This window comes from Setaria italica, chromosome III (genome assembly GCF_000263155.2).
Source record: "Setaria italica strain Yugu1 chromosome III, Setaria_italica_v2.0, whole genome shotgun sequence".
NCBI classification, from domain to species: Eukaryota; Viridiplantae; Streptophyta; class Magnoliopsida; order Poales; family Poaceae; genus Setaria; species Setaria italica.
This window is the reverse complement of record NC_028452.1, coordinates 4,328,626-4,343,380: the sequence shown is the minus strand read 5'-3', so window position 1 is coordinate 4,343,380 and position 14,755 is coordinate 4,328,626. Positions and strand designations below refer to the sequence as shown.

The 14,755-nt window shown below is 43.2% G+C and overlaps 2 protein-coding genes across 2 annotated transcripts; both read left to right on the top strand.

Moving 5' to 3' along the window:
* The first annotated feature begins 6,734 nt into the window (after window positions 1-6,734).
* On the top strand, window positions 6,735-9,043 carry LOC101782787 (V-type proton ATPase 16 kDa proteolipid subunit). The gene is made up of 3 exons (XM_004960491.3): window positions 6,735-6,945; window positions 7,029-7,314; window positions 8,645-9,043. Exons 1-3 carry the CDS (start codon window positions 6,864-6,866, stop codon window positions 8,775-8,777), a joined length of 501 nt encoding a protein of 166 aa, XP_004960548.1. The 5' UTR covers window positions 6,735-6,863; the 3' UTR covers window positions 8,778-9,043.
* A 649-nt stretch (window positions 9,044-9,692) lies between these two features.
* LOC101782381 (zinc finger transcription factor YY1) lies at window positions 9,693-13,589 on the top strand. Its single transcript, XM_004960489.2, has 6 exons — window positions 9,693-9,998; window positions 10,132-10,190; window positions 10,410-10,609; window positions 11,116-11,205; window positions 11,795-11,935; window positions 12,770-13,589. The coding sequence occupies exons 1-6, from the start codon at window positions 9,871-9,873 to the stop codon at window positions 13,286-13,288; spliced, it is 1,137 nt and encodes a 378-aa protein (XP_004960546.1). The 5' UTR covers window positions 9,693-9,870; the 3' UTR covers window positions 13,289-13,589.
* Window positions 13,590-14,755: the final 1,166 nt, after the last annotated feature.

Genomic DNA, 14,755 nt, shown 5'->3' with positions numbered 1-14,755 from the left:
TTAATCTTCAAATCTTTCGAACAACGATCCTTCTACTCGAAGCAATCATCGGCACAAACATACAAGCAACAAACAAGTACAACTAAGAACAATACACAAAAAAAAGTTTTAAAAGAGTGTACTAAAGGATAGGGCTCGAATCTAAGGTCGCGAATGCAAGGAACTAAGGTTGAAAAGGTACAACAATCGAAAGATTTGGATTATAAAAGAAAAGACAAGAGCTACATGCTTCATTTATTTTAGTTGAGAAAAATAAAGTAAAGATATTTCAGAGAAATACCTTTAGTTGGAATTAAGAAAGTTATATTTATATATGAAAAGATGATGTAGAACTTAGTCAAATTTTATTTATAAACATTCGAGTATAATTTATGCAAATTAAACATTTAATTTGAAAATAAAGTATATGTAAACCTCCAAGCGCATAGCTTTATGATTTGGGTTGAACTAACCAAATCATAATTCAAAATCACATTTATGTTTATATTAGCCAAATTAACATTTAATTATGAAAACTTGAGATATAACCTATGTAGCTTTTATTTAGAAAGAAAATTGAATAAACATTAATCAATTTAAGTTTGACTATGAAAACCGAGGTATAACTCTAGTTAGCTTTTAATTGGAAGAATTATTTAGAGAAGACACATGTTTATCAAGCATTAATCAAATTAATATCAAATTTATTTTCAAAAACATGCATGAAGGAACACATCACCACTAATGTGTATTTTATGTAATCATGAACTTAACGCAACTTGAACGGATAGAAACGAAGCTAAAACGTGTAATCTATGGATTAGACAAGGCTCTAAGGACCTAGTCGTGATTAACCGTAGATAACAAGGGGCTAGCAAGGAAGATTCACAAGACATATGAGACAGTGCTCGTGAATAGATCTATGTTCAGGGTTAGATATGCAAAAGATCACAGCAAGGGCTCGGTTGTGGGCATGAACTTTTTCCAGGGGGTTTTCTGCTAAAGACTCAAGACACAAGAACTAATCTAATCGTTACAGCCTTCCTCAGGGGCCTAGACGCAAAAACTGCTAGGGTCTCCTTCTTCCTTTCACCGAGGGCTCTGGGTGAGCTGGGGATCAAGGCAGGGAGAGGAAACAAGAGAGAAGGTCAAGGGGATCGCGGGGTGTGCTCACCGGCGATGCGGAGGTGGTGCAGCGGCCGGAATCGAAGTCGTGGCGGAAGATGGCAGCGACGGCTCGGCCTCCAGGCCGTGGCAGTGCTCCGGTGGTCGGTTTGTGACGGTAACCGGTGAAACGGGCGCGGCTTGGCGAGGGGAAACTGCTGGTGCTGTTAGCTCGCTCCAGTTGAGGAAGGAGGCGGCAAAACGAGCAGAAAACCGACGGCGTATGGTGACAGACAACAGGCGGGCGGCTCGGCTCTGGCAGTTGGTGGCGCTCCGATGCAGGACGCGCGGTGGCTCAGTGCACAAGCGGGCGCGCGCGCCTCGGGCATGCGAGACGCGAGGGGCCGGGCAGGTGGTGGCGTGGCCGTCGGCGCGAGCGGTAGTACGGCGCAGAGCCTAGCAAGGTGGCGGCGCAAGGCAAGGAAAGGCGGCAGCGGTCCTGCGCGTGGACGGTAGGGGCTGCAGGGGCTCGGGCGGCGATATTTACAGGCGCGCGGAGATCAGGGATGGTCGTGGCGCGCACGCCAAGAACTGCGACGGCGGCAGCGCTTGGGCCTAGATGGGCTTTAGTGGTCCGGTTACTGGGTTAGAGTGTGTCGGGGTTGGAGTGGGTCGAGTCCATGGGCTCGGCCCGTTAGGATAGAGAAGTTTTCTTTTTTTAGAAATATTTCCCATGTAAAGATAAATCTAGATAAATCTAGATAAATCAATTAATCCAGGAAAAATACTCTAAAAATCCCAAAAAAATCCAGGGAAATTCCTAGAGAAAGATTGGGACACGAGGAATCCAAATAAAATACTTGAAACCCATGAAAAAGAATCTAGAGCCTTCTAATAAATAGATTTAGCTCTAGAAAAAGGAGAATAATTGCCAGAAACATCTGGAAAATTCTCAGAAGAACCTAGTCGTCGCTTAAACGCATTTTAAAACATTTTCACTCATGGAACACCCAAATGCATCGGCATGAATGCACACACAGAACAACCTTATTTAATTCCGAAAAACAAACAATTATTTTCCTATACTAAATTTCCTGTAAAGAAAATAAATGTTGGAAAAAATTTAAAATTATGAGAAAATTATTGTTTATTTATTCTTTTTAATCACATCCTGAAATTCAAAAATTTCAGGGTGTGACAGTATGTGATGAGAAAATGATACAACCCATTAAGTTATTTGAAGCTTCATAGAAAAACTTTTAAAAAATGGTCCGATAAGGAGGCGCTTTGTTATAAGATATTTTTTTAGAATGGAATAATATAAGAAATGTTATTAATGTGTATGAAAAATGGTAAATATGTTTTCCATGTAGAAAACAAAAGGTAAAGGAAGTTCATTAACTTTCGCACATGTATACAACACGTGGCAAACTTGCTAGCCCAGTGATGTATCAACGTTTTGCACAGCAATTGGAAAACACATGCACAAATACTAGCTCCTACTATTGCGGAATTGTTGCTGCACTGTGCTGAGAGTATGCGTTCTTGTGGTCACACAACTTTAGTGAAAGTAGTATAGGTATACCCATTTCACCATGATCGATCTGGACGCTTTACACGAAAGGTAGATACACGACGTGTCATGTGTGAATGTGTGATCGATGGATGATCATGCACCATCGCTTTATCGATCTCTGGCTCGTGCAAACTGTTGGCCGGCGACGATGGATGTGGATGTTTTCCGGTTGCACATGTCGATCGTCCAGCCCAACGTAAAGCAAAGCCGCTACAGCAAAAATGTGCACCCGTGTGTATGTATGTATACATTCATACAGGCGTGTCCGTGTTTCGAAAAGGCAAAGGTGGTACTTTGGTTGTTATCGCACGTTTCACGTATGCATGCATGTAATATCCTACTCATCAAATTGAAGTTCAAAAGGCTTTGGCCTCGATGATTGAGTGCACTTTTCCATTCAACATACGTAGCTCAGTTGCAGTGCAGATATATTCTCTTGCTTGAAAAACTAGCTAGTTCAACCAAAAAGCTTAAGCTGATAAGGAGAGGTGGGCAATTCACTTATACACAAACACTCCGCATCACGTGCAGGCTCCCTTAGGCCACATACGTGAAAATTGTCATGATTTGAACTCGAGACCTCTGGCTCTGATACTATATTGAGTTGCATGTACCAACCGGTTCAACCTAAGAGCGGGCAATTATCCATTTCCAAATAGTTGTAGGATTGGATGAACTTATATATAGGAAAATGAAAAAAACAAGTCACATATTGTTTTGAGGCGATGTTGTTACCGCATATCTACACATGCATTGCAAAAGGCACCGTTGTTGTGGTGGTGAAATACTAGATGCATTACTCCACCCATCAAGATTCAAACTCTGGTGTGCGCCTATTATGTTTATCTATGGATCATGTACGTGGATTTTAATGGTTTTATGGATCTCTGTTTGGTGCGTGCAAGAGAGCTAGCAATCTAATTCCTGAACAAGGCTGCGTATGGGAAAAAAATATAAAAGAATTAACCGTGGATCCATCCAGCAGAGTATAACAGCGGCGTCGATGTATACACACTTGTACGTGTGCGGAAAATTAAAGCTAGCTAGCTAGCGTTGTGTATAGCTTGCATGTGTTGTTATGTTGGAGGATTGCTTTAAGGGATCACATGATCACTTTAATTCGTGCCCTCTCTCCTATGGATTGTTGGGTGACCGATCGACAGTTGTGTTGTGCGTGGCATCGACGATCGTCGATTGTGGTTGCTGATGACGAAGAACCAGTGCATTGTGCGCGTGTGCATCCGCATTAGTGTCTGGGCCTCATGATGAGTCATAATGCAGGGGACAGTGGGAGCAGAGATCCACCGGCTGCCGGCCGTACAAAAGGCGCAGCGGTCCAAAGATGATGAAATTAAGGTAGCGCTGGTCGAGCTCGATCATACAGTGGCACACGCGTGCGCATTCTGTACATGTGGTGTAGTGCAGAGTACAGTGCAATGTAAAGGCGACAAGAAGATAAGGTGTGCCTCAGTTTTCTTTTTTTTACTAAAGTTAGCAGAGGAAGCCTATTTTTTAATAATTTTTTATTCCAAGCTTGTTTAATTCACTCCCACAGGAGTCCTGCTGGGTACTACTGAGGTGCTCTAACCACTAAACTAGTGCCCCAGTTTTCTTCCTTCCCAAGGTAAAGAGATCGTTCTAAAACTTTGATAACAGTACAATAATCCATTGATACTCATCCATCCACAGGACTTCTGATATTTTTAAAATAGTATACTACTCCGTATTAACGAGGAAGGAAAGACACCCTTTAATCAAGCCTCATAACCAGCTTTTTATATGGGCGTTATTTTTAAGGCTAGTAGTTTCTGATTGGTGCGTGAAATAGTAGACATTAATTAAATGTGTAGGGACTGGTAGAAGTTCTTAGCTTTATGGAGAAATTCGAAACGGTAGAAATTCTTATATTGAGAGAGACAAGTAAATTATAAAGAAATTGCATATATTTAAGCCCCTATTTTTTTTAACAAAGTAAGGGTGTGAATTGATTTTTTTTTTGTAAAAGAGGGACATGTCTTGGTATAGGCGGAGAAAAATAGCTAGGGTCCAGGGGACTATGCCCTGTTTGTTTGACGTACACTGTTTGAGTCATGGAAGTTGGGGAAGCCGTCGGGCTATTGTCGTACGTACATGCATGTCATGCATACTCTATCTGCGCGTCATACATTATCACCACTAATTAATCATCTGCAATATACTTCAGTAACTATATGCAATATACTTCAGTAACTATACGTGCAAGAAGTCTAGTAAAGTACAACCACCCTCTCTATAACTAGTATTGTTCCTCTTCTTATAAATATGAGAGAGGTTCAATACTCTCAAATAAGCCATCTTTTCTAGCGTAGTGGCAGCTGCCCCGTATATCGCAGCAGGCTCAAATAATAAAAGCGGTTAGATCGAATGATAGCTTATTGGTTAAGGCTATCTATAATTGTAAGGCAACCCCATGACACCATGAGCATGCATGCATCAAAAGCAAAGCCGAATGGAGGATGTACATGATGTGCGACACGAAGGGCCGACCGGTCAGGACCGCACCAACGCGTACCCTTCCTTTCGTTCCAAATTTCTAAATTTATAGGTCGTTTTGATTTTTTAGTGATTAGAAAAGTTAAAATAATCTATAATTTAAAACGGAGGAAGTACTAGATTGATCGGTCGGGTCAAACTGCTCCTGCTGTTGGTTTGGATCGGATCGGACAGGTCGATGGAGTGCGTACGTACGTAGCTTTAATAGAATTTTACTTTCAGGTGTTGAAGAATTAAATTGCACCGTGCATATGGTATCGTATATATGGCCTAGCTAGCTAGATCCAGGATAGTAGTGCAGTGGTTGTAGGCGTACGTACACCCATCTATCATCGATAGATGGCGTACGATGTGTCTTTTGCCTCGTCGTATCAACCAAGAGAATGATTCCCCGCGTGTTGCTGCGGGATTTGAGAGAGCTTTCCGATAATGTCTAATTGCTTGTATAAATGATGCATTTGTAGAAATTACGTTGAAAGCTGTGAGTGACCTCTTTGATAAAAAATCATAGACATTTGAGTTGTTCTTTGGTTAATTAATGGATGGAGAAGAAAGAAACCAATAAAACATGTATCTAACAGATAGAAAATGTGCACGAAGTTGATCGGATGGTTACATAATCAAGATGATGTGGCTGTTTGAGAGAAGAGAGAAATAACAATAAATACTTCTTAGTGGTTTGCTTCTATATAATATACATAGATATGATATATAGATAAACTTTTGACCTTGTAGCATCCTTAAGCTCATTCATTATTTGGACATATCTATTGCGTATCTTATTAGGAGAACTGATCAAAGAGTCAAGAAAAGGCAGTAATATTGCAGCTACTTTGTCACTAAAACAAAGTAGTGATAGTATTTGTACTATTTGCTATTTTTCTATTAGAAAAAAATATTTATGAGGTATTAATGGAAAGCAAGTAAATAATTAAGAATCCTTAGTGGATTGTAGATGGTCAGGATATGAAGCTTTTTAGATCGGACGGTGCAAACAATTAAGGTGATGTGGCTGCACCACATATGAGAGAATTAGCAATCGATGCATCTTAGTAGGGATGCTTCTCTATATTATATATAGATAATAGTATATCGATAGCTAGTACCATAGTACTTCCTTTGTTCTAAATTATAGGTCGTTTGGCTTTCTAGATACATAGATATTATTATGCATCTAGACATAGGGTATATTCAACTGTATAACAAAATTTATAAATTTAATAAAGTCAAAACCTATAATTTAGGATGGAGGGAGTATATCGCATCTCCGCTCACCCATGCATAGATGATGGTATTATTACCACCAATAATCTCCATCGATATATATAAAACACATGGGCTGCACGTACTTCTTGGGCGAGTGAATTGAACGAACAAAATTTGAAATATACATGCTGAGTAATACTAAATTCTGTCAGCCCATGAACTAATAAGCAGCCCACGAGCCGAGCCCAACAGAAGTAGCGAATCCCAGCCCAAGAGCCCATGAAGTAATTTTTTCTTTCCGCCGGTTGCTTCGGTCCACAGAAAAGAGAGGAGCGACTCGAGCGAGCGAGAGAGGCCAGAGACAGGCAGGCAGATCGAGCAGGATCATCGTGGCCTGACCCCGTCCATCCTCCCTCCCTCCGATCCTCTCAGGCGAGATCTCCTCCGGTCCTTCCCCTCCACCCCCATGGCGGTCGCCACCTTCAGCGGCGACGAGACCGCTCCCTTCTTCGGCTTCCTCGGCGCCGCCGCCGCGCTCGTCTTCTCATGTAAGCAAGCGCCCACCCTCCTCCTCCCCGTCACCTCCCGCGCCAGATCTCTCCCTCCCTCCCTCGCTAATTGCTGGATCCAGGCATGGGCGCCGCCTACGGGACGGCCAAGAGCGGCGTCGGCGTCGCCTCGATGGGGGTCATGCGCCCCGAGCTCGTCATGAAGTCCATCGTCCCCGTCGTCATGGCCGGAGTCCTCGGCATCTACGGCCTCATCATCGCCGTCATCATATCCACCGGGATCAACCCCAAGGCCAAGCCCTACTTCCTCTTCGACGGCTACGCGCACCTCTCCTCCGGACTCGCCTGCGGCCTCGCCGGGCTCGCCGCCGGAATGGCCATCGGCATCGTCGGAGACGCGGGTGTCAGGTATCATTACTCATTTTGCCCTTTCCGTTTTCCTTTCCTTTCCTTGCGGTACGTGGATCATGGATCAGGGATGCTACTGCTCCTCAAGGGAACTCTCATTGTGGTTGAGATCCATTGTACATGTTCTACCGACCACAACGGACTGCGTCGTGGTAACTGATTCCGGCTTATAAATTGTTGTCAACCTAACATCTGGAAATAAGAAATGTAGGATGGGTGGCTGGCATTACCGATCATGGTAGTTCAAAGCCTAATTGATGAAAATTAGTAGATTTTCTGTCTGGCCTTAAGTATGGATGGTTAGAAATTACAGATGACTTATGCTTGTCAGTTTAAGACCTGTTTGATCTCATATTATAGCTGTTGTGGAGTGAATATCTATGGCCCTGCAGCTATGGAGTCTCTGCTTCTTCAAAGGGGAAAAAACATCTGTGTCTGAATTGGGCATGCTTCAGTAGTTACTCGCATAGCAATGTTGTCAGTGTTCGATCCTTGATTGATGTAATAAAGAAAAAGGCTCCTTCATCAGTTTGATGTGCCCCTTTAACATGCAAATTAGATCTGAGTATGGTAGTGGTGCATTCATTGAGGACCTGGTTTAGCTCTGATTTGAAATCTCTTAATTCATGATCCTTCAACCTCCATCTAGGTTCAGTTGATTTCACAATTTGTTCCAAGATATAGAGCTTTTAAGATACTCCTCTGCAGCAATTTTTAATTCACATGAGATAGGCATGTACAGTGGACTTGGAAAGGGGTAAATGGGTAAAGGTCATGTCATTATGGGTTTTCCCTTTCATAGTTTTACTTGTTGCTTTGTGATACCTACTCTACTCCTGTGAAACTGTGGTCATCTGCAACATTTTCCGTGTGAGCTGGGCATGCACGGACTTGGGGATGGAGGAAATGGGTAAAGTGTTGTGGCATTAAGGGTTCCATTTTGTAGTTTTGGTTGTTGGCTTTGGTGATACATGTTCGACTCCTACAGTCCTACAAGTTGCGATCTTGGACTCTGCGTTGTGGCATCCCTAATGCTTTCATTTGCAGTGCCATCACTAGCCGTTTGTCTTGATTCTTAGTGGACCTGCTTTAACGGATTTTTCTTTGAATGGCATGCAAATATTTCAATTGGTTTCTTTTGTTACCTCATCTTCCATACTTCTGGAGCTCTGTTGAACCAAGTTTATTAATACTGAGTGTAATAATAGTATGCAATTGTAGCCAGTAGCTTGTGTTATTTGTTGCCAGTATGGACTGGATTTTCTACTGTTTAGCCCTTGTTTGCAGTAAGTAGACATTCTTAGCTTATTCGGACTTGTCTCCTCTTCAGGGCAAATGCACAGCAGCCAAAGTTGTTTGTGGGCATGATCCTCATCCTCATCTTCGCGGAAGCTCTTGCTCTGTACGGTCTCATCGTCGGTATCATCCTCTCCTCTCGCGCTGGCCAATCTCGTGCCGATTAGAGAGGGGGTCAGAGAAGCGCACACGACTCATGCATCATTGTATTCAAAGTGTTCCTTTTCTCGGTGAACATTGTGCAGGATCATGTTGAGCCTGTTCCACCCTTTGTAATATTATTATTATTATTATGCCAAGACAATCCTAGCTAGCACTTGTAGTTCGTGCTGTTGTATTTATTTGAAATAATAGGCAGCAAGCCCCCGGATGTGATGAATAAATACGCAAGCTGCACTAGTTTTTGTTCATTCAATGCCTTTTGATTTCGTTATGCCTGTAGTGTTTTCAGTGATTTGTTTGTTGGTGTTGCACCATTGCACTATTGCTTCATGAGTTGTTGGTGATGCCATATTGTCATCACTGATGCCGGGTTGCTCTGATGACAATAGTTACTGATTCTTGTTATAGCTATTGCAACTTCCTCCATGGAAATGTTCTGAGCTGACTCCTTGCATACAGACCTTACATACATACTTTAAAAGTTGAGATCGCAAAATTTGTAGACATCGCAGTGCCAGATGATTAGATGAAGCATAAACTGTGCGGTAAGGATTGATTTTATGTAAGCCTCATGGACCTTTCGAGATGGTCCATGTTTTTGTAAACCTTGCGCCTCTGTCATGTCTAGGAATTTAGACGAATTGCCTCCGGAGAGGTGCAGAAAAGGCGGGCTTCAAAGTTTAGAACCACTGTACTTTGGTCGATCAAGTACCATGTCAAAGAGGAGAATTCAACTGGGAGCTTAAGGATTTCGCTTTCGAGGATTCACTATTTATGGTTGAAATGTGCTTCCGTAATAAATCCTCGAATTGTGCTTTAAGATTTTCACACACAAAAAAAAAATCGTGCCTTAAGATTCGCACGACAACACTGGAGTCGTGACGGTGGGAAGGAGGCAAAGAAAGAAGAGAAAAGCCTTCTCCGGCCGCCGTTAAACCCGCGAGCAAAGGTGAGCTCCGACTCCGTCCGACCAAGCCAAACCGACCCAGAGGCCGCTCCGACTCCGACCCACCCGCAGCCGCAGCCGGCGAGAGAGAGAGAAAGGCGAAACCCTAGGCAGAGGGAGCAAGCCATCGAGGCACAGGGAAGGAGGGAGGGATGGCGATGGAGTACCCGGCGGCGGCCGCCGGATCGGGAGGCTACAAGTACTACTACCCGCCGCAGCACCCGCAGCCGCAGGCGGTCCGCCGCCCGCCGCGCCCCGCCGCCCGCTGGGTCAAGCAGTGGTGCGTTCCTGCCCCTCTCTCTCTCTCGCTCGCTGACAACTTTCGATGCTTCTGCCCGCCTTGTGCCCGATTAACCGTGCGCGAATCCGCTGCTCTGCAATCCGCATTGTTTTTGGTTGCGTTGGATTCCCAGGATCCCGCAGGATCTCGCGTCCACCGGCGGCAAATGCTCGCTCTTCAAGTGGGTCAGAGGTACTGCTTATACTGCCTTTTCTCCATTCCCTTGTTTTCCCCTCTCTCTGGGGTTGCAGTGGTACAATACGTAGGCTAAATCTTGAATCCCAGGAGGCTAGGTCTAGTTGTTCATTGGAAATGCTGATGGTTCATGGATCTAGTGCAGTAGCTAGGGGCAGATTCGTGGTAGTCCGTAGCTGGTGATTAATTGCAACCCCCTTCCTTTCCTGTGTGCAGAGGATGGGCACAGAAGCTCCAAGGAAACTCCCAAGGTGCTAGAGGTAGATGCGCCCAAGCCTGAACCCACCACAGAGATCCTTTTCCTCTGCAGCTACGAGAACTGCGGCAAGACCTTTGTTGATGTCAGCGCACTCCGCAAGCACGCTCATGTGCACAATGAGAAGCAGTACATCTGCAGTGAGCCCAACTGTGGGAAGGTATCTTACTATCTTTGCTGGGAACTGGCACTAGTAAAACCTTTTGTTTTGTGTTGTTGAATTTATGCTCTTCAGCGTTGGCGTACTTATCTGCATCCATTCATGAACCATCTGATGATGTTTTTATTTCTTAAGGAACTTAAGATGTTCTTGTAGAAGTGAGTATGCCTAGCTCATACTATCTCTTCAGTGTGCTATCTGTAATTGCGCAACCTTTATCCTGACTAGTCCTGTTATTTCCCTATAATGTAAATTGTTCTTTTTTAATATTTACACTTTTATTACATCGCAACTAATGGCAAAGTAAACAATTACTCAATTCGATGCTACCTATCATACAGTAAAGCCCTAAACAAACAATTTTACATTTAACTTTCTAAGCCCGTATGCCCTGTCTTTATCTTAAATACTTATAAACCAGTAAAACCACATGTCTGCTGTATGTATGCTGAAAGCATTCAAAGTGTCAATGTAGACCCTAATTACCTATTTATTCTTCCTTGCAGAAATTTGTTGATAGCTCCAAGCTGAAGAGACACTATCTTACACACACAGGACAAAAGGATTTTGTCTGTCCGCATCCAGGCTGTGGTAAGGTGATTACCTCATCCCTCTCAAGCAATGCACTTATAAGGTGCCATGGATTTCTAGTGCACTGTGGCTCTTTTGCTTTCAACCGTCAAACATTTACATTATCCTTTCCAAGCTATATATATCCACACTGTCCTTTAAGTAGCATGTCATACCTAGTGGTGAGCTGCCATCTGATTCTCTCTAGTTCAATATGTTTCTTCAACTTTTCAGCTCAATCTAATCAGATTTCATTGAATCCACAGCCTCATTGTATGTGTGTATTCTCAAGTACTCAATTGATATGTTCCCAAAATTTTTGCTAATTTGGAGGTTATACGACAAGAAGCTTCCAGTTTGCACAGCCATGCCTCCATGAATAGTCAGAAATAGTTTTTTCTTTCCTCTTAAAAAGTAGGGTTCTTAACTAGCCCCAGCCTTATTGAAGGCCATTTGGGCGCACGAGGATATGGTGGCCTGACTCAAACCACCTAGCCAACTGGTCCTGTCCACTTCCTTTCTTTTAATGTGAATCGATGTCTATTCTAATGGTTGCGTGTTATCTGGCTATTACTGCATTTACATTTTGTAACAAACAAATGCTTTGAGTTTCAGGCCTTCTCATTGGATTTTAACTTGCGGTCGCACCTAAAAACACATGCATTGGAGAATTATCACATATGCCCTTTCCCAGCATGTGGCAAAAGATTTACAAGCGACTCCAAACTAAGAGTCCATGTCAAGTCACATGAAAAGGTATGTGCTTAAACTTCTGTAACCGTCATAAGCGTGCACTTACCCTTGTGGTTGCTTGTAGCCTGCAATGTTTACTATTCTTTTTATACAGTAACTAAGTTACATCCTTGGTACTAGATCAATATGAGAAATGTGTAAAAACAACCCGTAAAAGATTATCTTAACTAACTATTTTCTATACCCCAGTGCTAGCATGGCAGATTGTATTGCAGTATTGCTCAGCGCAGCTGCTCTTTTTTGTCCTTGTGTGGTATGTTGTGCTTATGCTATAGTTCTTTGCCATCAGTCTATGAGCCTCCTTGTAGATTCCATCCTTCTCTAATGATGAAGGTTACATGCAAAACAAGTCATTCATATGCATTTGTTTTTAAGGTGAAGGATACCACTCAGGGCATTATGTTGTATGTGTGTGAACATAGGACTATAAAAACAGCTTTATCCCTGACATCCTTGGAGAGATATAACTGATTAACTGCATATAACAGTTAGTACATATAGCAAAACTCCTATTGCAATAAATTGTAGTATACCAAGTTTGTCAGATTAATCTCATATCAGTTTACTAAATAATCAAGGAGTCTCCTGGGTTAAGTTGGCTAGCAACCTAGTACATAGGATTAGGATGGCGGGATGTCTCTCTCTCTCTCTCTCTCTTTGAGAAATTTGTCGGAAGGAACACCTCTCACTTCTGACTGCATTTGCACTCTAGAAAGGAAAAAAATCTGACTAAATGATCATTTTTGAAGTCCACAATAAATTTTACATTTGCTAATATGAAGTTTGCATACTCTTGCCATGTGTAATTGATTGTGTCCATTTGTGGTCATTGTGCAGACTGGAACTCCTGTTACAGTGCAACATACCCCACCAGCAGAAAAACCGCACAGCACACCAAAGCCTTCGACTCCAGCAACCACAAGCTTTGCCGATCGCCCGTATGTCTGCCCCTATGAAGGTTGTGACAAAGCATACATCCATAGTTACAAATTGAACCTTCATCTAAAAACTCAGCATCCCGAACATGGCCAAGAGGAAAATGGTAAGCTCAGTGCTTCTGCTGGTCACCATGGTGTGAATGAACCGACCTATCAGTATAGCTATGCTGAGATTGGTGAAACTGCATCACACCCCAAAAGAAGCAAGACACACAAGTCCCACTCATCTAAAGTCTACAATGCCAAGATCTCAAGTGTGATGCCTTCCAATATCAGTGGTGTAAAGAACCAGTGGTCGGGCAAGGCTGGGTATGAAGATGACAGTGAAGAGACCGAAGAAGATGGGGGCAACAACATTGAAGATGACTGGAGGTATGGCAACAATGTCGATGATGAGGAAACTCAGGATGAAGATTGACCAACAGCTCGTCTTTGTCCCTTTGCTGACATGCCGCTGAGTTGTGGATTCTTAGCTAGATGTGGTAGTCTGCTACATTTCGGTTTTTGCAAATTCTAAATAGCAGTAATTAATGTAGTGGTGGGTAAATTCTCAGCTTTAACAACAGGTATAGCCGGTTTAGATGGTGCATGATATTTTGTACTCTCTTATCTGCACCTGAATATTCGCTTCCCCAGAAAACCTATGCACCTAGTAACTAATTGGCACATCTTGTGTGGCGAATGTTCTTATCATTGTGCTGGCTGTCTGTTTATGTGTATTTGGAATCTGTTTTCCTTGACATAATTTTGCATCTTAAACATTTCTGGTCTTTGGATGGTGTACATGGCGCTGTGGGCGTTCAAGTTCCCCAAGGGTGAAAGGTTGGCAGCTTGGCATCCAGCATTCGAACGGCCAAAACCATTCAACAGAAGCTATAGGTGTTAATCTCCGCTAATGATAGAGCGCGACGTTGCCATGGCTGTTGACGCGGCGCACGGTGGAGCCAGATCACGTGCTCCATTCCAACTCGCCGCGCTGGGCCTGACGGGTTAAAAGGAGAGAAAAAAAAAATCCATGCAGGAGTTCTGTAAAGCTCGGCCCATGCAGCCCTGTTCCCGATGCTAGACATCTGTCCACCTAGCGGATCGGACGGCAGGCTGGAGGAGCGACTCCTCCCCTCGGCTCCGCCTGGGAAATTGCGGCTCGGCTGAGCGCGTGAGCCCGCAGACTTCTCCGGCTGCTTCATCCATCGAAGAAAATATTGCTGCCGCCTTCTCCGGCTGCTCCTTACCAAGAAATTATGTCTTCCTGATTTCTAACATGAATTTATGGATGAGACTATAGCCTGACGAAACTGGCGAATTTCGTCTCGTGTTCTGAACATTTGAACTAGCCATGCAACACCTTTAACAATTAGGTGCTCGATGTTGCGGGTTGCAAAACATTCATGCGTATATTTCAGATAAAGAGATACATTATACATTGATTGAAATCTCTGTACATGGACACTAAGTCAATACAAAATCTTTGTACATGCAGACATCATACATTGACACCTTGATTATGTCAATATAATGACATCCATGTACTATTGTAATTTGGTCACTACAGTCTACGGATCTTGAACTGAATGGCTATTGTCTAGAAACACAAGCCCCCACCTTTCCTGCCTTACTTATCCAAAGGCCAAGAGACGGAGAGATGGATCAACTCATTGCAGAATTTTCTTTTACACACGGACCTGGATTTCTGAATTTTGAACACATTCCAGAAAACACATCCATCACGTTGCCTCACTATGCTGTTGCCCTGCAAGTGCCGCTGGAGAAGTGAGTGCAGACCTCTTGAACATCGACCTGGACCGATTCCACAAAGTCAGCATCTTCTAACTTGATTTTTCAGTAGGGCATTATGCAGAACACCATGAGTGCTCAATGAAAGCCT